Source organism: Pseudophryne corroboree, chromosome 2 (assembly GCF_028390025.1).
Source record: "Pseudophryne corroboree isolate aPseCor3 chromosome 2, aPseCor3.hap2, whole genome shotgun sequence".
Lineage (NCBI taxonomy): Eukaryota > Metazoa > Chordata > Amphibia > Anura > Myobatrachidae > Pseudophryne > Pseudophryne corroboree.
In genome coordinates, this window is record NC_086445.1 from 169,197,823 (window position 1) to 169,221,889 (window position 24,067).

General features: G+C 47.2%; 1 protein-coding gene across 6 annotated transcripts in view; it reads right to left on the bottom strand.

The window, feature by feature from the left end:
* The window catches only part of LOC135006019 (uncharacterized), a 425,336-nt gene that overhangs the window by 336,910 nt on the left and 64,359 nt on the right, over window positions 1-24,067 (bottom strand). For all 6 annotated transcript variants that reach the window (XM_063951982.1, XM_063951984.1, XM_063951983.1 and 3 more), the window contains 2 exons: window positions 6,507-6,550; window positions 4,246-4,322 (listed from right to left, as the gene is read on the bottom strand). In XM_063951982.1, the coding sequence (XP_063808052.1) occupies window positions 4,246-4,322; window positions 6,507-6,550 (121 nt within the window). The remainder of the gene's footprint in view (window positions 1-4,245; window positions 4,323-6,506; window positions 6,551-24,067) is intronic.

Genomic DNA, 24,067 nt, shown 5'->3' on the forward strand with positions numbered 1-24,067 from the left:
GACATGCACACTTTAACAAACCCATCATTTCGGCGACAGGGTCTGCCACACGACTGTGGCTGAAATGACTGGTTTGTTTGGGCCCCCACAAAAAAAGAAGCAATCAATCTCTCTTTGCACAAACTGGCTCTAGAGAGGCAAGATGTCGACCTCATCCTCCGATTCCTCACCCATTTCACTGTGTACATCCTCCTCACAGAGTATTAATTCGTCATCCACTGGAATCCACCATCACAGGTCCCTGTGCACTTTCTGGAGGCAATTGCTGGTAAAGGTCTTTCCGGAGGAATTTATAATTCATTTTGATGAACATCATCTTCTCCACATTTTCTAGAAGTAACCTCCTACGCCGATCGCTGACAAGGTTACCGGCTGCACTAAACACTCTTTCGGAGTACACACTGGAGGGGGGGGCAACTTAGGTAAAATAAAACCAGTTTGTGCATGGGCCTCCAAATTACCTCTTTTTCCTGCCAGTATACGTACGGATTGTCTGACATGCCTACTTGGATGCTGTCACTCATTCTTTCAATGGTGACAAAATCATATGCAGTGACAGTAGACATGTCATTAATCGTTGGCAGGTCCTCCAGTCCGGACCAGATGTCAGCTTTCGCTCCTGACTGCCCTGCATCACCGCCAGCGGGTGGGCTAGGAAATCTTATCCTTTTCCTTGCAGCCCCAGTGGTGGGAGAAATTGAAGGAGGAGCTGTTGATGGGTCACGTTCCGCTTGAGTTGACAATTTACTCACCAGCAGGTCTTTGCACCTCTGCACACTTGTGTCTGCTGGAAAGAGAGATACAACGTAGGCTTTAAACCTAGAATCGAGCACGGTGGCCAAAATTTAGTGCTCTGATTTCAACAGATTGACCACCCTTGAATCCTGGCAAAGCGATTGAAGGGCTCCATCCACAAGTCCCACATACTTTGCGGAATCGCTCCGTCTTAGCTCCTCCTTCAATTTATCCAGCTGCTTCTGCAAAAGCCTGATGAGGGGGAATGACCTGACTCAAACTGGCAGTGTCTGAACTGACTTCACGTGTGGCAAGTTCGAAGGGTTGGAGAACCTTGCACAAGACGGAAATCATTCTCCACTGCGCTTGAGTCAGGTGCATTACCCCTCCTTTGCCTATATCATAGGTGGATGTATAGGCTTTAATGGCCTTTTGCTGCTCCTCCATCCTCTGAAGCATATAGAGTGTTGAATTCTACCTCGTTACCACCTCTTGCTTCAGTTGATGGCGGGGCAGGTTCAGGAGTGTTTGCTGGTGCTCCTGTCTTCGGCACGCAGTGGCAGAATGCCGAAAGTGGCCCGCAATTTTTTGTGGGCACTGCTATTTTGTAGGTTAGGACTGCTGTATCAGAGAAGCCGTGAAGTGGCCAGCAGCTAAACATGTGTTTGCAAACATTTGTGACTAATTCTCTGAATTTTATTACCAGATAGGTTCAGGGATGGTTACAGGTAATTTTCAGTGTGCGGAAGGGAATTTAGAGGGGGGGATTTGCAACCCCCCTCACTGTCTGTTGTTGGATTATATGTTAATATCAGCTTCCTTTATTCATTGTGTCCATGATTGTTCACATACTCCTGGGACTTGTAGTTCCACAAACACACTTCTAGCAATAAGAGTCTCTTTCTATTTCCAGTATACGTATAGAAATCATTGGGACTATGTAAACAGCTCATATTATATTATTCTCTACCAGCGTGAACTATCATTTCTAGGGCAAATATGTGACCAAGAATATTTACTAACAAGTGCCGCATAATGCTTTTTTATATTCAACTCTATTATATACTGTATATTTGTGTCTTGTATTAAATCTGTATTTTACTTTTATTGGTGTCTTTACTATCACTTTTTCTGCCATACTGATATTCAATATTTTTTCATATGGGTATTTTGTATTGATTAGCGCAGTTTCACTTGTTTTGGGTTGGTTCTGTTTATTAGGTTTTTTTCACTAATTACCTTAAAACTAGCTGCTGCTGCTGTTGCTATTAATTAATTTCATGTATACTTTTGATTATACTAATATGAATTTTTTTTATATCTTAATGTACACAGGGGGTCATTCCGACCTGATCGCACACTAGCTATTTTTTGCAGCACTGCGATCAGGTCAAAACTCTGCAAAACTGCGCATGCATATTCACCGCAATGCGCAGGCGCATCGTATGGGTACAAAGCGGATCGGTGCTAATGGATTTAACGAAGAATCCATTCACACAGCCGATCGCAAGAAGATTGACAGGAAGAGGGCGTTTGTGGGTGTCAACTGACCGTTTTCAGGAAGTGGTTGGAAAAACGCAGGCGTGTCCAAGCGTTTGCAGGGCGGGTGTCTGACGTCAATTCCGGGACCGGACAGGCTGAAGTGATCGAAGCGGCTGAGTAAGTTCAGACATACTCAGAAACTGCACAAACTGTTTTTGTACCGCTGGGCACACTTGCAAAGCGAATATACACTCCCCCATAGGCGGCGACTATCTGATCGCAGCGCTGCAAAAAATAGCTAGCGAGCGATCAACTCGGAATGACACCCACAGTTCACACCCCAGCTACAACTGTATTTACTGTGCACATTAGGTATGACGTGCATGCATGCGCTGCAGAGAGGAGGACTTGGGAAAGATAAATAAGGGTTTACTGAATATATATGAACATATAGATTGGTAAATGCTCAATTAGCTTAGTGATATCATTCAGGTGCTCGAAAGGAAGGGGTATTTCTGAGCAAGAAAAAAAGCAATTGGTTTCCCCAGCACCCTGAATGATAACAGTAACCAGATATAAATCCCACATGATAATAGAATTCAGAGATCTTCGTTACACATATTTGCGCAAATGTGTGGTTAAGCCCCAAAGCCGCATCAAGGCCTCTCTGTATATTTGGGGTCCCTAGCGCTATATCTAGGTGCAGGGTGTGGCACCCCAAAACACCAGAATGAGCCAGAAAGCCCAGCGTGGCATACCAGTGTAAAAAACTATAGTGTTAATAAATTAGTATTTAGGAAGCCGAAGCTATAGAGAGGGTGATACAAACATGAAATGTAATTAAAATAGAGAAATAGTGTTAGAAAATTAATAAGTGAAAAGTGTTAATAGAATGTAAAGGTATGCCACACTAAAGCCATCCAGCTCAGCCAGTCCAGAGGCACCACACCTCACACCTCCATTACCCCAATCTGGGTCTAATATTAACCAGCAAGGAGCCACATGATAATGGCTCCTTACTAAAATATGTCTAAGCTAAGAGCTACCTACCTTGGAGCAACCCAATAATGCTCCATGTGGCATGTCAGGGCCTGCACCTCCTCCTAATGCAGGAACCTCTCTGCCTCTCACAACAGACATATAGATTGGTAAATGCTCAATTAGCTTAGTGATATATATATCATTCATATATATGAATCAAGGCATGGGAGTAGAATTTTGTAAAAAAAATGTAGAAATGTAGTTCTAAAATCTGGTAAATGTAGCACTAAATATCAACTGGAAAGCATATCAAGAGGGCTTTTAAATATCTAACATTTATTTATACAATAAAAAGCTCAAGCAATGTAACACATAAAAGAATTTGCATACAATATATAAAAATGAGACTATAAGAATATATAATAACAAAACATTAATAATCTCCACAGGAATATGCGCTTATAAAAGTCTTTGATGTTAAACTTTAGTACAATATTGAAGAAAACTCCAGAGACCTATAATATAGCCGCTTGAGTACTATTGAAAGTATGAAAGTCATTCATTTGAGGCTAGCCATGGGAATTAAAAGTGAGTATTCACTGTTAGATGTTGCGAATAGGCGATCATGGAGTATGGCAGTAGTGGGTCTATGTAGCTATTGGCTGCAGCAGTCATGTGAGAGGGAGTAAACACGATATTATATGTATGTCTCCGATGTTTTGAGATCTGGGAATGTGCTTGTCTCCTGTGAGATCGCCTGCAGTGGGACAGCGCTGCCTGTATTTTTAGAAACTGGCACGCGTCTGTCTCGTTTTCTGGGAATGGCGAGGCCAGTGTCTGCATCTTACGACACAGAATTTCTGGCCTCAAAAGAGGCCGGCCATTCTAAGTAAGCTCAGATGGCCAATGGCTGCTACCATTGCGACCGATGGTTGCGCTGGTGATCTCTGAATCAGGCCCAAAGCTAGCTAAAATGACTGGTAAATTAGGTCCATTTTTCCATGCAGTCTCCTCTGATTAAAATCGCTGCCCACACATTTCTCCTACCTGCCCTGTTTGTCCATGTAAATCTCCAGATGTTGTAGATGGATCACTAATGTCAGAGTCATCATCCAACTGGTTCTCTAAAGATAAAAAACATATTAGTGCTTTCAAAACCATTGTGCAATAAAGCAGACATTCGCCTTGTTTGAGAAAGAAGGAACGCATCACAATTGATGGGTAAAGACTATAAGATAATCTATAGCACTGTGTAGAAACGCAGGAGGGTAATTCCACATGAACATTTTCATAAATGGAAATGATCTGCATGGTAATGACTGACACGCGCACTGCAGCTTGTTGACAATAGATTTTTCATGTACTTTAATTATGCAAATATTACACATTTGAAGGATATTTAGATGTTTGTTTTAGTAACGTATTTAAACAAAGAAATTTTTTTTTAAAGAAAAAAGTGGAATAAAGCGTTATACAGAGGCAAGATGGGGTTGCAAAATTAATTTTAGCTTTTATGCTGCAAAAAAAAAGAGATGTAGTTATACCTTTTATATGTGCTGAGGACTATCAACCCATAGGCCCTGTCTCTTTAATCATAAGGGCCTGATTCAGAGATGGATGATATTCTCATCACACAATATGATGTTAAGGAGGGAAGGAAACAGAGCCATGTGGAATACGGTTGAGGAGTGCTAAGTGAGAGCAAAGCTTCTAGAACATTTTTTTAATACCCCAAAGGTCTGTTCTATTTTCATCAACAATAGGTCCAGTGCAATAATAGCAACACAGAAGGTGGAACTGTTAGCAATGCACTGTGGGTGAGACCTGATTCAGGTGTCACAAGTTACTGTTCAGGTGTACCATCCAGTAGGGAGTCCAGGAAGATGTCACATAGTGATGTCATATTGACTTTCCTTTAAAATAAAGAAGTTTCCAGACCAAGAACAAAACTGTACAGGAATCCTGTTTTCCCAAACACCGGCTACTCTGGCCGCTCCCTCTGGACGCCTCCTCCTGACGGACAGACATTCCTGCCCCGAGAAAGCAGGACCTGTTCTGCACATACGCAGGACCCGACCATTGGGGAGATGCAGTAATGATTGCATATGCGATTCTTACTGAATCACCCCCCATGTCTGTAATTGTGTCAATGTACCAATACCATTCTTACAGTATGTTACAGTTTATGTATAGCAGCACAGCTTTAGGCCCAGTGCCACACGCAGTATATAAACAGCAGGCTGGCATGAATGGATTAAGTATGGAGGCTAGTAACTGTTAAAATTACATATAAGCAGGCATTAAATCTCCAGAAGCAACAATAATTAAACTACATCTTAAGGTGGGTACACACTAGGCTACAGGGAATTGCCGGCGATGGATGACTATATCATTGAACGATATAGCATTCAACGATATAGGAGGTCATTCCGAGTTGTTTACTAGCTGCTTTCGTTCGCTGCGCACCGATCAGGCAAAAAAAATGGCACTTCTGCGCATGCGTATGGGGCGCAATGCGCATGCGCGACGTACTTTCACAACAGCCGATGCAGTTTCACACAAGGTCTAGCGAAGCTTTTCAGTCGCACTGCTGGCCGCAAAGTGATTGACAGGAAGTGGGTGTTTCTGGGATGAAACTGACCGTTTCGGGGAGTGTGTGGAAAAACGCAGGCGTGTCAGATACAAACGCAGGCGTGTCTGGCCGAACACAGGCGTGTCTGGCCGAACACAGGCGTGTCTGGCCGAACGCAGGGCGTGTTCGTGACGTCAAAACAGGAACTAACAAGTTTGTAGTGATCGCATGCTAGGAGTAGGTCTGGAGCTACTCTGAAGCTGCACAAAATCATTTTGTAGCCGCTCTGCGATCCTTTTGTACGCACCTCTGCTAAGCTAAGATACACTCCCAGAGGGCGGCGGCTTAGCGTTTGCACGACTGCTAAAAGCAGCTAGCGAGGGAACAACTCGGAATGAGGGCCATAGTGTGTACACACTGAACGTTATCGTTCAACGATAACGTTCAGTGACGTCACCGCCGGCATTCCCAAACATACAGCTCAGCCTGACATTGACGGGTTGAGCTGCATGTCAGCTCAATATTGGTGATCGCTGAACGGTGTGCGGGAGCGCGCATCGTTCCACGGTCACCAATACTGCCCCGTACACACTGGACGATAGACTAAAAATAAACGATAACGACATTTACTGTATGTTTATCGTTTATTTATTGGCTAAAATCACCTAGTGAGTACCCCCCTTAAGATAGAGAAAGTAGTGGTATTAAATACATACAATCTGGTGACAAAACTTACTGTTTGCAGCCTTTGCTAGGTCTTTATGTTCTGCACACAAAGCACTGTAAAAGTACACCAAAGAACAATTAGTTTAATTCGGTAAATGTATACTACGAGCAGGTAAATTATTTGATGTAAAGTAGAATCAAGTCAACTAAAAGTAGTAGGTATAATTATATTTAGAATGTAAGAAGTGAATAGATTTTGTAGAATGGTAGACATCTGAGCACATTGTCAGACATATAGGCAACTTTTCTTTATGTAACCATGACTGTATGAATGTGTACAGTGCATCCGGAAAGTATTCACAGTGCTTCACTTTTTTCACATTTTGTTATGTTACAACCTTCTTCCATAATCGAATAAATTAGATTTTTTTCCCTCAAAATTCTACACACAATACCCCATAATGCAACATGAAAAGTTTTTTTGAGATTTTTGCTAATTTAGTAAAAATAAAAAACTAAGAAATCACATATACATAAGTATTCACAGCCTTTGCCATGAAGCTCAAAATTGAACTCGGGTGCATCCTGTTTCCACTGATTCCACAACCTTGAGTTGTTCCTACAGCTTAATTGGAGTCCACCTGTGGTAAATTCAGTTGATTGGACATGATTTGAAAAGGCACACACCTGTCTATATAAGGTTCCACACTTGACAGTGCATGTCTGAGCACAAACCAAGCATGAAGTCAATGGAATTGTCTGTAGACCTCCGAGACAGGATTGTCTCGAGACACAAATCTGGGGAAGAGTACAGAAAAAAATAAGAATTTACTTACCGATAATTCTATTTCTCGTAGTCCGTAGTGGATGCTGGGAACTCCGTAAGGACCATGGGGAATAGCGGCTCCGCAGGAGACTGGGCACAAAAAGAAAGCTTTAGGACTACCTGGTGTGCACTGGCTCCTCCCCCTATGACCCTCCTCCAAGCCTCAGTTAGGATACTGTGCCCGGACGAGCGTACACAATAAGGAAGGATTTTGCATCCCGGGTAAGACTCATACCAGCCACACCAATCACACCGTACAACTTGTGATATGAAACCCAGTTAACAGCATGATAACAGAGGAGCCTCTGAATAGATGGCTCACAACAAGAACCCGATTAGTTAACAATAACTATGTACAAGTATTGCAGACAATCCGCACTTGGGATGGGCGCCCAGCATCCACTACGGACTACGAGAAATAGAATTATCGGTAAGTAAATTCTTATTTTCTCTGACGTCCTAGTGGATGCTGGGAACTCCGTAAGGACCATGGGGATTATACCAAAGCTCCCAAACGGGCGGGAGAGTGCGGATGACTCTGCAGCACCGAATGAGAGAACTCCAGGTCCTCCTCAGCCAGGGTATCAAATTCATAGAATTTTGCAAACGTGTTTGCCCCTGACCAAGTAGCTGCTCGGCAAAGTTGTAAAGCCGAGACCCCTCGGGCAGCCGCCCAAGATGAGCCCACCTTCCTTGTGGAATGGGCTTTTATTGATTTAGGCTGCGGTCATCCTACCGCAGAATGCGCCAGCTGAGTAGTGCTACAAATCCAGCGCGCAATAGACTGCTTAGAAGCAGGAGCACCCAGCTTGTTGGGTGCCATCAGGATAAACAGCGAGTCAGTTTTCCTGACTCCAGCCATCCTGGAAAAATAAAATTTTCAGGGCCCTGACTACGTCCAGCAACTTGGAATCCTCCAAATCCCAGTAGCCGCAGGCACCACAATAGGTTGGTTCAAGTGAAAACCTGAGACCACCTGTGGGAGAAACTGAGGACGAGTCCTCAACTCTGCCCTATCCATATAGAAAATCAGATAAGGCTTTTACATGACAAAGCCGCCAATTCTGACACACGCCTGGCCAAGGCCAAGGCCAACAGCATGACCACTTTCCACGCGAGATACTTTAGCTCCATGGTTTTAAGTGGCTCAACCAATGCGACTTTAGGAAATCCAACACCACGTTGAGATCCAAAAAGTGCCACAGGAGGCACAAAAGGAGGCTGAATATGTAGTACTCCTTTAACCAAAGTCTGAACTTCAGGCAGTGAAGCCAGTTCTTTCTGGAAGAAAATCGACAGAGCCGAAATCTGGACCTTGATGGACCCCAATTTGAGGCCCAAACGTCACCCCTGCTTGTAGGAAGTGCAGGAATCGACATAGTTGAAATTCCTCCGTCGGGGCCTTCATGGCCTCCCACCAAGCAATACATTTTTGCCAAACTCGGCGATAATGTCTTGCGGTGACATCCTTCCTGGCTATGATCAGGGTAGGGATGACTTCCTTCGGAATACCCTTTTCCTTTAGGATCCGGTGTTCTACCGCCATGCCGTCAAACGCAGCCGCGGTAAGTCTTGGAACAGACAGGGTCCCTGCTGCAGCAGGTCTTGTCTAAGCGGCAGAGGCCAAGGGTCCTCTGCCAGCATCTCTTGAAGTTCCGGGTACCAAGCTCTTCATGGCCAATCCGGAACCCCGAGTATGGTTTTCACTCCTCGCCTTCTTATTATTCTCAGTACCTTAGGTATGAGAGGTAGAGGAAGAGACACATAAAACGACTGGTACACCCACGGTGTCACTAGAGCGTCCCCAGCGATCGCCTGAGGGTCCCTTGACCTGGCGCAATATCTTTTCAACTTCTTGTTGAGGCGGGACGCCATCATGTCCACCCGTGGTCATTCCCAACGGTTTACCCGCATTTGGAAAACTTCTGAATGAAGTCCCCATTCTCCTGGGTGTAGGTCGCCCATCGGAGAATCCTTGTGGCTTCTGCCATCGCCATCCTGCTTCTTGTGCCGCCCTGTCTGTTTACATGGGCGACCGCCGTGATGTCGTCTGATTGGATCAGTACCGGCTGGTTCTGAAGCAGGGGCCTTGCTTGGCTTAGGGCATTGTAAATGGCCCTTCGCTGCAGAATATTTATGTGAAGCGAAATCTCCTTGGAAATTTCTTCCCTGTGTGACTGCACCCCAGCCCCGAAGGCTGGCATCCGTGGTCACCAGGACCCAGTCCTGTATTCTGAATCTGCGGCCCTCTAGTAGATGAGCCCTCTGCAGCCACCACAGCAGCGACACCCTGTTTCTTGCTGACAGGGTTATCCGCTGTTGTATCTGTAGATGGGACCCGGACCATTAGTCCCACAGGTCCCACTGGAACGACCTTGCGTGGAGTCTTCCGAATGGAATTATGCTTCGTACGAAGCTACCATTTTACCAAGGACTCGTGTGCATTGATGTACCGACACCTGTCCTGGTTATAGGATGTCTCTGACTAGAGATGACAACTCCTCGGCTTTTTCCACTGAAAGAAACACTCTTTTCTGGTCTGCGTTCAGAAACATTTCCAGGAACAGAAGACGTGTCGTCGGGACCAGCTGTGACTTTGGAATATTGAGAATCCAGTCGTGCTGTTGTAGCACTTCCCGAGAGAGTGCTACCCCCACTACCAACTGTTCTTTGGACCTCGCCTTTATCAGGAGATCGTCCAAGTACGGGATAATAAAAACTTCCTTCTTGCGAAGGAGTATCATCACTTCTGCCATTACCTAGGTAAAGACCTTCGGTGCCGTGGACAACTCCACCGGCCGCGTCTGGAACTGATAGTGACAGTCCTGTACCACATATCTGAGGTACTCCTGGTGAGGAGGGTAAATGGGGACATGCAGGTACGCATCCTTGATGTCCAGGTAGACCCTGTAATCCCCCTCGTCCAGGCTCGTAATATCCGCCCTGAGCGATTCCATCTTGAACTTGAATCTTCTGATATAAAAGTTCAAGTATTTTAATTTCAAGATGGGTCTCACCGAAACGTTTCGGTACCACAACCACTGTGGAATAGTAACCCCTTCCTTGCTGAAGGAGGGGCACCTTGACAATCACTTGTTGTGATTATAGTGTTGAATATCCACCAACACCGTCTCCCTGGCAGAGGGAGGTGCCGGTAAGGCAGATTTTAGGAAACGGCGGGGGGAAGAACGTCTCGAACTCCAGCCTGTACCCCTGAGATACTACTTGAAGGACCCAGGGATCCATGTGAGAGAGCCCACTGTCCGCTGAAATTTCTGAGACGGGCCCCCACCGTACCCGGGTCCGCCTGAGCAGCCCCCGCACCATGCTGTGGACCTACCGGACGCAGGGAGGATTTCTGCTCTTGGGAACTAGCTGTGTGTTGCAGCTTTTTCCTCTACTTTTGCCTCTCGGCAGAAAGGATGAGCCTCTAGCCCTCTTGCTTTTCTGGGGCCGAAAGGACTGTACTTGATGATACGGTGCTTTCTTTTGTTGTGGGGTAGCCTGTGGCAAAAAAATCGATTTCCCAACAGTAGCTGTGGAAACGAGGTCTGAAAAACCATCCCCAAACAGTTTTACCCCCTTATAGGGCAACTGCCATGTGCCGATTCGAGTCGGCATCGCCTGACCATTGCCAAGTCCATAACCCCCGTCTGGCGGCCATGGACCTAGCGCTTATTTTTGATGCCAGCCGGCAAATATCCCTCTGTGCATCACGTATGTATAAGACCACGTCTTTTATATGCTCTATTTTCAGCAAAATATTGTCCCTATCCATAGTTATTTTCCGACAGGGAATCTGACCACGCAGCGGGAGCACTGCACATCCATGCCGAAGCAACGGCTGGTCGCAATATAATGCCCTAGTGTGTGACTATATCTTATAGGGTAACCTCCTGCTTTCTATCAGCAGGTCCCTTCAGGGCGGCCGTATCCGGAGACGGTAGTGCCACCTTTTCTGATAAGCGTGTAAGCGCTGTATCTACCCTATGGGGTGTTTCCCCGCGTGACCTATCCTCTGGTGGGAAAGGGTACGCTGCCAATAACCGTTTTAGAAATTATCAATTTCTTACCGGGGGAAGACCACTCTTCCTCACACACCTCATTTAATTTCTCAGATGCAGGAAAAACAACTAATAGTTTTCTCTCACCAAACACAATACCCTTTTATGTGGTACCTGTGGTATAATCATAAATGTGTAATACATTTTTCATTGCCTCAATCCTGTAACGGGTGGACCTATTTGGAGGGTACACCAGTCTCATCGACGTCGACACTGGAGTCAGTATCCGTGTCGACATCTGTGTCTGTTATCTGAGGTAGCGGGCGATTTTAGAGCCCTTTGAGACGCTGGAACAGGCACAAGCTGAGTAGCCGGCTGTTCTGTGTCGTCGACCTTTTATGTAAGGAGTTGACACTTTCACGTAATCTTTCCATAAGTTCAACCACACCGGTGTCGACCCCGCAGGGGGTGACAACATATTTACAGGCATTCGCTCCGCCTCCACCTCATTATCCTCCACATACCTGTCGACACAGCCGTACCGACACACAGCACACACACAGGGAATGCTCTGATAGAGGACAGGACCCCACAAAGCCCTTTGGGGAGACAGAGGGAGAGTATGCCAGCACACACCAGGGCGCTATATATCACAGGGATAGCACCTATAAAAAGTGTTTTCCCTTATAGCTGCATAAATATATGTATACTGCGCCTAAATTGTGCCCCCCCTCTCTTTTTAACCCTTTCTGTAGTGTATTAACTGCAGGGGAGAGCCAGGGAGCTTCCCTCCAACGGAGCTGTGAGGGAAAAATGGCGCCAGTGTGCTGAGGAGATAGCTCCGCCCCTTTTTCGCTGACTTTTCTCCCGCATTTTTATGGATTCTGGCAGGGGTTAATGTACATCCATATAGCCCTGGGGGTTATATGTGATGTATTTTTGCCAGCCAAGGTGTTAATATTGCTGCTCAGGGCGCCCCCCCCCAACGCCCTGCACCCATCAGTGACCGCAGTGTGAGGTGTGCATGAGGAGCAATGGCGCACAGCTGCAGTGCTGTGTGCTACCTTGATGAAGACTGATGTCTTCTGCCGCCGATTTTCCGGACCTCTTCTTGCTTCTGGCTCTGTAAGGGGGCCGGCGGCGCGGCTCTGGGACCGGACTCCGAGGCTGGGCCTGTGTTCGATCCCTCTGGAGCTAATGGTGTCCAGTAGCCTAAGAAGCCCAAGCTGGCTGCAAGCAGGCAGGTTCGCTTCTTCTCCCCTTAGTCCCTCGATGCAGTGAGCCTGTTGCCAGCAGGTCTCACTGAAAATAAAAAACCTAAAACTAACTTTTATCTAAGAAGCTCAGGAGAGCCCCCTAGATTGCACCCTGCTCGGTCGGGCACAAAAATCTAACTGAGGCTTGGAGGAGGGTCATAGGGGGAGGAGCCAGTGCACACCAGGTAGTCCTAAAGCTTTCTTTTTGTGCCCAGTCTCCTGCGGAGCCGCTATTCCCCATGGTCCTTACGGAGTTCCCAGCATCCACAAGGCGCCAGAGAAATAGGATTTTAATTACCTACCAGTAAATCCTTTTCTCGTAGTCCGTAGATGATACTGGGGTCCATTTAGTACCATGGGGTATAGATGGGTCCACTAGGAGCCTTGGGCACTTTAAGAATTTGATAGTGTGCGCTGGCTCCTCCCTCTATGACCCTCCTACCAGACTCAGTCTAGGAAACTGTGCCCGAGGAGACGGACATACCTTGAGAGAAGGATTTAAAGGACACTGGTGAGATTCGAACCAGCACACACAAAACAAGAGGAAAGCCATGCTAACCAAACTTGATGAGGAACAGCAACAGCTGAACCAACAACAGTACTGAACAAGTAACACTGCAGGAAAACACGAAGCACTGGGTGGGCGCCCAGTATCCTCTACGAACTACGAGAAAAGGATTTACCGGTAGGTAATTAAAATCCTATTTTCTCTTGCGTCCTAGAGGATACTGGGGTCCATTTAGTACCATGGGAATGTACCAAAGCTCCCAAACCGGATGGGAGAGTGTAAGATAGTAAGCCTGATCCAGCGAGCAAAAGACTGCTTTGAAGCAGGACAACCTATTTTATTGGGATCATAGAGAACAAACAGCTAGTCTGATTTTCTGTGACGAGCTGTTAACTTCATGTAGATCTTCAAAGCCCTCACAATAACCAAGGACTTTGAAGTAGCAGAGGTGTCGGTAACCACTGGAACCACAATAGGTTGGTTGATATGAAACGCAGACACCACCTTAGGAAGAAATTGCTAACAAGTCCTGAGTTCAGCTCTATCTTCATGAAAAATCAAATAGGGGCTTTTGTGAGACAACGCCCCCAGTTCCGACACACTCCTTGCTGATATTAAGGCCAACAGTGTAACAGTTTTCCACGTAAGAAACTTCACGTCAACCTCCTGTAATGGCTCAAACCATTCTGATTGTAGAAACTGCAACACCACGTTGAGATCCCAAGGTGCCGTGGGAGGCACAAAGGGCAGTTGGATGTGCAGAACAACCTTCAAGAACGTCTGAAACTCCGGGAGGGAAGCCAATTGTTTCTGGAAGAAAATGGACAAGGCCGAAATCTGGACTTTTATGGAGCCCAAGCGTAAGCCCACGACGACCCCTGACTGCAGAAAAAGGAGAAAACGTCCCAGTTGAAATTCCACCGCAGGAAAATCCCTGTTTTCACACCAAGAGACGTATTTTTTCCAAATACGGAGGTAATGTTTAGACGTTACCCCCTTTCCTGGCTTGGATCAAAGTTGGAATAACCCTGTCCAGGATCCCTTTCCGGGCTAGAATTTGACGCTCAACTTCCATGCCGTCAAACGTAGCTGTGGTAAGTCTTGATAGACGAACGGCACTTGTTGCAGAAGATCCTCGCAAAGAGGTAGAGGCCACAGGTCCTCTAAGAGCATCTCCAGTAGATATGCGTACCAGGCCCTCTCTTGGCCAGTCCGGAGCAATGAGTATCTTTTCTCTTTTTATTCTTTTGAGAATTCTTGGGACCAATGGAAGTGGTGGAAACACTTACACCATCTGGTAAACCCATGGAGTCACCAGGGCGTCCACCGCCACAGCCTGTGGGTCTCTCGACCTGGAACAATACCGCTGTTAGCTTCTTGTTGAGACGAGAGGCCATCATGTCTATTTGAGGAATCCCCCACCGATGTGTCAAGCACCTGAACACCTCCGTGTAAAGGCCCCACTCTCCCGGTTGGAGGTCGTTGTCCACTCCCGGAATGAAGATTGCCGACAACACCACAGCGTGTCTTTCTGCCCAGAGGAGAATCCTTGTTACCTCTGACATTGCTGCTCTGCTCTTCGTTCCGCCCTGCCGGTTTATGTACATTACTGCCGTCCCATTGTCCGACTGAACCTGAATGGCTTGATCTTGAAGATGTGATGCCTGTAGAAGGGCGTTGTATATGGCCCTTAGTTCCAGAATGTTGATTGGGAGAATGGTCTCCTGACTTGACCATTTTCCTTGGAACTGTTCCCCTTTGGTGACTGCTCCCAAAACCTCTGAGGCTTGCGTCTGTGGTTAGCAGAATCCAATTTTGAATCCCGAACCTTTGCCCTCTGTCAGGTGAGAAGCCTGAAGCCACCACTGAAAAGAAATCCTGGCTCTAGGAGACAGACATATTTTCTGGTGCATGTGGAGATGAGATCCGGACCATTTGTCCAACAGATCCAGCTGGAAGGGCCTTGTGTGAAACCTTCCGTACTGCAGTGCCTCGTAAGCGGCTACCATCTTCCCCTGAAGGCGAATGCATAGATGCACCGATATCCGGGTTGGTTTCAGAACATCCCACACCATCGACTGGATTACCAAAGCCTTTTCCAATGGAAGGAATACCTTCCGTGCCTCCGTATCTAGTATCATCCCCAGGAAAGCAAGCCTCCGTGTTGGTTCAAGGTGAGATTTTGGTAGGTTCAGAATCCACCCGTGATCCTGGAGTAGAGTTGAGAGGGCAATGTTGTCCAACAACCTCTCCCTGGATGGTGCCTTTGTCAGCAGATCGTCCAGGTACGGAATTATGTTCACTCCCTGTTTGCGGAGGAGAAACATCATCTCTGCCATTACCTTGGTGAATACCCTCGGTGCCATGGAGAGGCCAAATGGCAGTGCCTGGAACTGGTAGTGACAGTCCTGTAATGCAAGCCTTAGCTAAGCCTGATGAGGCGGCCAGATTGGAATATGAAGGTACGCATCCTTGATATCCAGAGACACCAGGAATTCACCCTCCTCCAGACCTGAGATCACCGCTCTCAGAGACTCCATCTTGAATTTGAACACCCGTAAGTACGGGTTTAGTGACTTGAGGTTTAAAATGGGTCTTACCGAACTGTCCGGCTTCTGTACCACAAAAAGGTTGGAATAATAACCTTTGTTGCGTAGATGAGGTGGAACTGGAACCTGAGTCTGTACCAGTTTTTTAATTGCTTCCTGTAAAGTCCTACTTGCTTCCTGAGAAGCTGGTAAGCCTGATTTGAAGAATCTGTGATGTGGGAGTTCCTGCAACTCCACCCTGTACCCCTTGGTGATAAGATCTTTGATCCAGGGATCCTGGCATGATGTCGCCCATACTGTATGTGACTGAAATCTCTTAATCGGGCTCCCATCTGCCAGTCTTCCAGGCAGTGAGGTCCACCGTCATGCTGAAGGCTTTGAGGAAACAGAACCCGAGTTCTGTTCCTGTGAACCTGCAGTTGCTGGTTTTCTGGATTTACCTCTATTGCCTCTGGAGGCTGTAGAAGAACCTCTGGTTTTATTTTTAAATTTGGCTGTCCGAAAGGACTGCAAAGTTGGAGCTGAGTAGGTCTTCCTAACTGGAGGGGCTGCGGAAGGAAGATATGTAGACTTACCCGACGTAGCCTTGGATATTCAGGTATAAAGTTCATCTTCAAATAGGGCCTCACCTGAGAATGGTAGGATTTCCACGCCCTTCCTGGAATCCGCATCTGCAGTCCACTGGCGTAGCCATAAGCCCCTGCATGCTGACACTGCCATGGCAGTGGTGCGTGCGTTGAGCAAGCCTATTTCTTTTATGGCCTCCACCATAAAATCTGCAGAGTCCTGTATATGTTGTAGGAGTAAAACTACCTCCCCCCTGGATAAGAAATCTAATCCCTCAATTAGGTTACCTGACCATTTTGCAATGGCCCTAGTGATCCATGCAAAAGCAATAGTGGGTATTTGGGCCACCCCAGCAGCTGTATATACAGATTTGAGATTTGTCAATCAATCTTGCAGTCAGCCGTGTCCTTTAAGGAGGCTGCCCCAGGGACAGCTAAAATTAGCTTACGTGATAACCTAGATACCGATGCATCAATAATCTGTGGATTTTCCCATTTCTTCCTATTATCCTGAGGAAAAGGGAAGTATGTGAGTAACCTTTTAGGGATTTGAAATTTCTTATTAGGATTAACCCAAGTCTCTTCAAATAGGGAATTCAACTCTTTTGATGCAGGAAAAGTAGCAGAGGATTTCTTTTTTACATTAAAATAAGATTACTCATCCTCCTCTGTCACCTTATCAGGAATTTGCAGGACATCTCTAATAGCTTCTATCAGGGCCTGTATTCCTTGTGACAGAGCAGCATCCCCCTCCTGAGTCCACCTCACCCTCCTCCGCGTCTGACACGTCATCATCAGTGTCAGCTTGCAGGATCTGGGCCAGTGTACGCTTTTGCGGACAAATGGTAGGGGCCTGAGATGCCGTTATGGAAACTGAATCTCTATTCATCAGGTCATCCACAGACTGCCTTAAGTATTGCGTCTCTCTTTCATTATGGCATAATTTATTCGAAATATTTGAGATCATACCTTTAAGGGAATCCAACCATGCTGGTTCGGACCCACTAGCCAGAGAATGTGTACTATCCTGAGTACACTTTAGTGATCCCCCTGAGGAAGAAAGACACTCTGCCATGCATGAAACACACTTCTTCACAGAGCCCTTCCAGGGATACACAGAGTATATAGGAGCCAGCCACACGGCGCCCTTAGTGCTAATGTAAAGCTTAGCTGGGTCGCAGACTAAGTACCCTGATAGGGGCTTAGTACTCTAATAACGTCCCCCCCCTTTACTATGACCGCCTGGTACTGCTGAGGTAAGCTGGAGTCCTTCTGGAGAAGCTGCGCTTCCCTGCCAGTCTGTCTGTATAGAACTGCAGAAAATGGCGCTGGAGAGCCACTCTTAGTGAAGCCACACCCCAGTAATGGCACGCGGTCTTCCCGGTTTTATTTTAAACTGGCTGAGGTGTTTTAGATGCCTAAACAGTGGGACACAGCCCCTGTAAGCGTATTTGCCACTGTGGGTACTGTATAGGATGACTCAGCCTGCTCCTCAGCGCTGCGCTCCGTACCCTCATGCCACCATAATAGCCGGCGACCCGCTAACCGGGACGCCGGCATAACACTCACCAGTCTTCTTTCTTCTGGCTCTGTTTGGGGTGGCGGCGTGCTGCGGGAATTTACGCTCACCGTGGTGGGGCTTGCGAATGGTTCCCTCAGGAGCTCAATGTCCTGTCAGCGGGGAACGTGACTATTAACCCTATAGGGGATTGGGCCGTTTCCCCCTTTCCCCCCCCAGTCCCACAAAACAGGCAGACTGGTGCCAACCAGACCTGCCTGAAAATAACAAATAGAACATAAATGCAGAAAACTCTTCAGGAGCTTCCCTAAGCGTGACCAGCTCCTCCGGGCACATTTTCTAAACTGAATCTGGTAGGAGGGGCATAGAGGGAGGAGCTAGCGCACACTATCAGGATACTGGGCGCCCACCCAGTGCTTCGTGTTTTCCTGCACTGCTACTTGTCCAGTACTGTTGTTGGTTCAGCTGTTGCTGTTCCTCATCAAGTTTGGTTACCATGGCTTTCCTCTTGTTTTGTGTGTGCTGGTTCGAATCTCACCACTGTCCTTTAAATCCTTCTCTCAAGGTATGTCCGCCTCCTAGAGCACAGTTTCCTAAACTGAGTCTGGTAGGAGGGTCATAGAGGGAGGAGCCAGCGCACACTATCAAATTCTTAAAGCGCCCAAGGCTCCTAGTGAACCCGTCTATACCCCATGGTACTAAATGGACCCCAGTATCTTCTAGGACGTAAGAGAAATATCTGCTACTTTGAAGGTCCCAGTGAGCACAGTGGCCTCCATCATCCGTAAATGAAAGAAATTCGGAACCGCCAGGACTCTTCCAAGAGCTGGCTGGTTGTCTAAACTGAGCAATCGGGGAAGAAGGGCCCTAGTCAAGGAAGTGACCAAGAACCTGATGGTCACTCTTTCAGAGTTACAGCATTCCTCTGTGGAGAGAGGAGAACCTTCCAGAAGGACAACCATCTCTGCAGCAATCCACCAATCAGGTCTGTATGGTAGAGTGGCCAGATGGAAGACACTCCTTAGGAAAAAGCAAATGGCAGCCCGCCTGGAGTTTGCCAAAATGCACCTGAAGGACTCTCAGACCATGAGAAACAAAATTCGCTAGTCTGATGAGACAAAGATTGAACTCTTTGGCTTAAATGCCAGGCATCATGTATGGAGGAAACCAGGCACCGCTCATCACCAGGCCAATACCATCCCTAAGGTGAAGCATGGAGGTGGCAGCATCATGCTGTGGGGATGTTTTTCAGCGGCAGGAACTGGGAGAATAATCAGGATAGATGGAAAGATAAATGCAGCAATGTACTGAGACATCCTGGATGAAAACCTGCTCCAGAGCGCTCTGTACCTCAGACTGGGGCGACAGTTCATCTTTCAGCAGGACAACGACCTTAAGAATACAGCCAAGATATCAAAGGACTGGTTTCGGTACAACTCTGTGAATGTCCTTGAGTGGCCCATCCAGAGCCCAGACTTGAATCCGATTGAACATCTCCGGAGAGATCTGAAAATGGCTCTGCACCGACGCTTCCCATCCAACCTGATGAAGCTTGACAGGTGCTGCAAAGAGTAATGGGCGAAACTGCCAAAAAATAGGTGTGCCAAGCTTGTGGCATCATATTCAAAAAGACTTGAGGCTGTAATTGCTGCCAAAGGTGTGTCAACAAAGTATTGAGCAAAGGCTGTGAATACTTACGTACATGTGATTTCTTAGTTTTTTATTTTTAATACATTTGCAAAAGTATGAAAAAAACTTTTTTCACATTGTCATTATGGGATATTGTGTGTAGAATTTTGAGGGGAAAAAATAAGATTTTAAACCTACCGGTAAATCTTTTCTCCTAGTACGTAGAGGATGCTGGTGACTCCGTAAGGACCATGGGGTATAGACGGGCTCCGCAGGAGACATGGGCACTCTAAGACCTTTTAATGGGCGTGAGCTGGCTCCTCCCTCTATGCCCCTCCTCCAGACCTCAGTTATAGAACTGTGCCCAGAGGAGATGGACATTTCGAGGAAAAGGATTTTGTTAATTAAGGGTGAGATACATACCAGCTCACACCACAAACACACCGTATAACATGGTATATAACTAAACCAGTTAACAGCATGAACAACAGAAATCAGCAACAGTCTGATCTCAACCGTGCACAACTCTTGTGTAACTACATCAGTAACTATGTACAAGTACTGCAGATTTATTCCGCACTGGGACGGGCGCCCAGCATCCTCTATGGACTAGGAGAAAAAGATTTAAGAAGAAGAAGGTTTAAAATCTTATTTTCTCTTACGTCCTAGAGGAGGCTGGGGACTCCGTAAGGACCATGGGGTTTATACCAAAGCTCCAGACCGGGCGGGAGAGTGCGGATGACTCTGCAGCACCGATTGAGCAAACAGGAGGTCCTCATCAGCCAGGGTATCAAACTTATAGAATTTTGCAAAAGTGTTTGAACCCGACCAAGTAGCTGCTCGGCAAAGCTGTAATGCCGAGACACTTCGGGCAGCCGCCCAAGAAGAGCCCACTTTCCTAGTGGAATGGGCCTTCACCGATTTTGGTAACGGCAATCCTGCCGTAGAATGAGCCTGCTGAATCGTGTTACAGATCCAGCGTGCAATAGTCTGCTTGGAAGCAGGAGCGCCAACCTTGTTGGCCGCATATAGGACAAACAGAGCCTCTGTTTTCCTAATACGAGCCGTTCTGGCTACATAGATTTTTAAAGCCCTGACTACATCAAGGGACTTGGATTCCTCCAAGACATCCGTAGCCACTGGCACTACAATAGGTGGGTTCATGTGAAACGACGAAACCACCTTAGGTAGAAATTGTGGACGAGTTCTCAATTCCGCTCTATCCACATGGAAAATCAGATAGGGGCTCTTGTGGGACAAGGCCGCCAATTCTGACACCCGCCTTGCAGATGCCAAGGCCAATAACATGACCACTTTCCACGTGAGAAATTTTAACTCAACAGTTTGAAGTGGTTCAAACCAATGTGATTTAAGGAACTGCAACACCACGTTCAGGTCCCACGGTGCCACAGGGGGCACAAAAGGAGGTTGGATGTGCAGTACTCCTTTCACAAAAGTCTGTACTTCTGGAAAAGAGGCCAATTCCTTCTTTCCTTCTTTCCTTCTGAAAGAATACTGATAAGGCCGAAATCTGCACCTTAATGGAACCTAACTTTAGGCCCATATCCACTCCTGTCTGTAGAAAATGGAGAAAACGACCCAGCTGGAATTCTTCCGTAGGAGCATTCTTGGATTCACACCAAGACACATACTTCCTCCAGATACGGTGATAGTGCTTCGCCGTTACTTCCTTTCTAGCTTTAAGTAGAGTAGGGATGACTTCCCCTGAAATACCTTTCCTAGCTAGGATTTGCCATGCCGTCAAACGTAATCGCGGTAAGTCTTGGAACACACACGGCCCCTGTTGTAACAGGTCCTCTCTGAGAGGAAGCGGCCAAGGATCTTCTGTGATCATTTCCCGAAGATCTGGATACCAGGCCCTTCGAGGCCAATCTGGGACAATGAGTATCGTCTGAACTTTTGTTCTTCTTATGATTCTCAATATTTTTGAGATGAGCGGAAGCGGAGGGAACACATAGACCGCTTGATACACCCACGGTGTTACTAGCGCGTCCACTGCTATTGCCTGAGGGTCACTTGCCCTGGAACAATATGTCCGAAGCTTCTTGTTGAGGCGTGACGCCATCATGTCTATTTGAGGGAGTCCCCAACAACTTGTCACTTCTGCAAAGACCTCTTGATGAAGTCCCCACTCTCCTGGATGGAGATCGTGTCTGCTGAGGAAGTCTGCTTCCCAGTTGTCCACTCCCGGAATGAATACCGTGAACAGAGCGCTTACATGATTTTCCGCCCAGCGAAGAATCCTGGTGGCCTCCGCCATTGCTGCTCTGCTCCTTGTTCCGCCCTGGCGGTTTACATGCGCCACGGCTGTGATATTGTCTGACTGGATAAGAACGGGTAGGTTGCGAAGGAGATGCTCCGCCTGTCTTAGGCCGTTGTATATGGCCCTTAATTCCAGTACGCTTATGTGCAGACATGCCTCCTGGCTTGATCATATTCCCTGAAAGTTTTTTCCCTGTGTGACTGCTCCCCAACCCCGGAGGCTCGCGTCCGTGGTCACGAGAACCCAATCTTGAATTCCAAACCTGCGACCCTCTAGAAGGTGAGCACTCTGGAGCCATCACAGGAGAGAAATCCTGGCCCTGGGGGACAGGCTTATCATCTGATGCATTTGGAGATGGGACCATGAACCACTTGCTCAGTAGGTCCCACTGAAAAGTTCTTGCATGGAACCTGCCAAACGGAATGGCCTCGTAGGCCGCCACCATCTTTCCCAACACTCGAGTGCATTGATGAATCGACACTCTTTTTGGTTTCAGCAGAACCCTGACCATGTTCTGGAGTTCCAGAGCTTTTTCCACTGGGAGAAAAACTCTCTGCCGTTCCGTGTCCAGAATTATGCCCAAAAACGACAGCCGAGTTGTCGGGACCAACTGCGACTTTGGCAAATTTAGAAGACAGCCGTGTTGTTGTAGCACCCTCAGAGAGAGAGAGAGCCACTCTCTTCAGTAATTGTTCTCTTGATCTCGCTTTTATCAGGAGATCGTCCAAGTACAGGATAATGTTGGCACCCTGCTTGCGCAGGAGCACCATCATTTCTGCCATTACCTTGGTGAAAATCCTCGGGGCCGTGGAAAGCCCAAACAGCAACGTCTGAAACTGGTAATGACAATCCTGTACAGCGAATCTCAGGAACGCCCAATGAGGAGGATATATGGGGACATGAAGGTATGCATCCTTTATGTCTAGTGACACCATAAAATCCCCCCCTTCCAGGCTGGAGATCACTGCCCAGAGAGATTCCATTTTGAATTTGAATCTCTTCAAATATAGATTTAGGGATTTTAGGTTCAGAATCGGTCTGACCGAACCGTCCGGCTTCGGGACCACAAACAGGGTTGAGTAGAACCCCTTTCCCTGTTACAACTGGGGAACCTGGATAATCACTTGCTGTTGACACAGCTTTTGTATAGCCGCCGAAACTATTGCTCTCTCTGGGAGAGAAGCTGACAAGGACGAAAAATCGGCGTGAAGGCACATCTTCGAACTCCAGTTTGTAGCCTTGGGACACAATTCCTATCACCCAAGGATCCAAGTCCGAATGAACCCAAAAGACGTGCCCCCTCCCGCAGCGGGGCCCCAGCGTCATGCGGTGGATTTGGTAGAGGTCGGGGAGGACTTTTGCTCCTGGGAACTAGCCGAAGCTGGTGTCCTTTTCCCCCTACCTCTACCTCTGGCAAGGAAGGATGAACTGCGCCCCTCTCTGAATTTATGAGACCGAAAGGACTGCATCTGGTATTGAGGTGTTTTCTTTTGCTGTGGGGGAATGTAAGGCAGAAAAGAAGACTTACCCGCGGCAGCTGTGGAATCCAGGTCCGCAAGGCCTTCCCCAAACAGAACTTTACCCTTGTAAGGCAAAGCCTCCATTAGTCTCTTGGAGTCAGCATCCCCAGTCCACTGGCGGGTCCACAGTGACCTCCTAGCTGAAATTACCATGGCATTGGCTCTTGAACCCAAGAGCCCAATATCTCTCGCAGCCTCCCTCATATATAACGCTGTGTCCTTTATGTGACCTAGTGTCAACAAAACACTGTCTTTATCGAGGGTGTCCATGTCAGATGACAAGTTATCTGCCCATGCTGCAATTGCGCTCCCCACCCATGCCGACGCTAACGCCGGTCTGAGCAGGGCTCCTGCAGTCGCATAAATTGATTTTAAGGTAGTTTCCTGCCTGCGATCCGCAGGATCTTTTAATGTCGCCGTGTCCGGGGACGGTAGGGCCACCTTTTTGGACAAGCGCATAAGGGCCTTGTCCACCGTGGGTGAGGATTCCCACCGTAACCTGTACTGTGAGGGGAAAGGATACGCCATTATAATTCTCTAGGGAATCTGTAGCCTCTTGTCTGGAGTTTCCCAAGCCTTTTCAAATAAAGCGTTCAGCTCATGTGATGGGGGAAATGTTACCTCAGGTTTCTTCCCCTTAAACATACAGACCCGTGTGTCCGGGACAGACGGGTCCTCTGTGATATGTAATACATCTTTTATTGCAATAATCATGTATTGAATACTCTTTGCCACCCTTGGGTGGAACTTTGCCTATTCATAGTCGACACTGGAGTCGGAATCCGTGTCGGTATCAGTGTCTGCTATCTGGGTAAAGGGACGTTTTTGGGACCCTGAAGGGTCTTGTGACACAGTAAGAGCCATGGAGTGACTCCCTGGTTGGCATTTGGACTCTGCTTTGTCCAATCTCTTATGTAATAAAGCCACATTTGCATTCAAAACATTCCACATGTCAACCCAATTAGCCGTC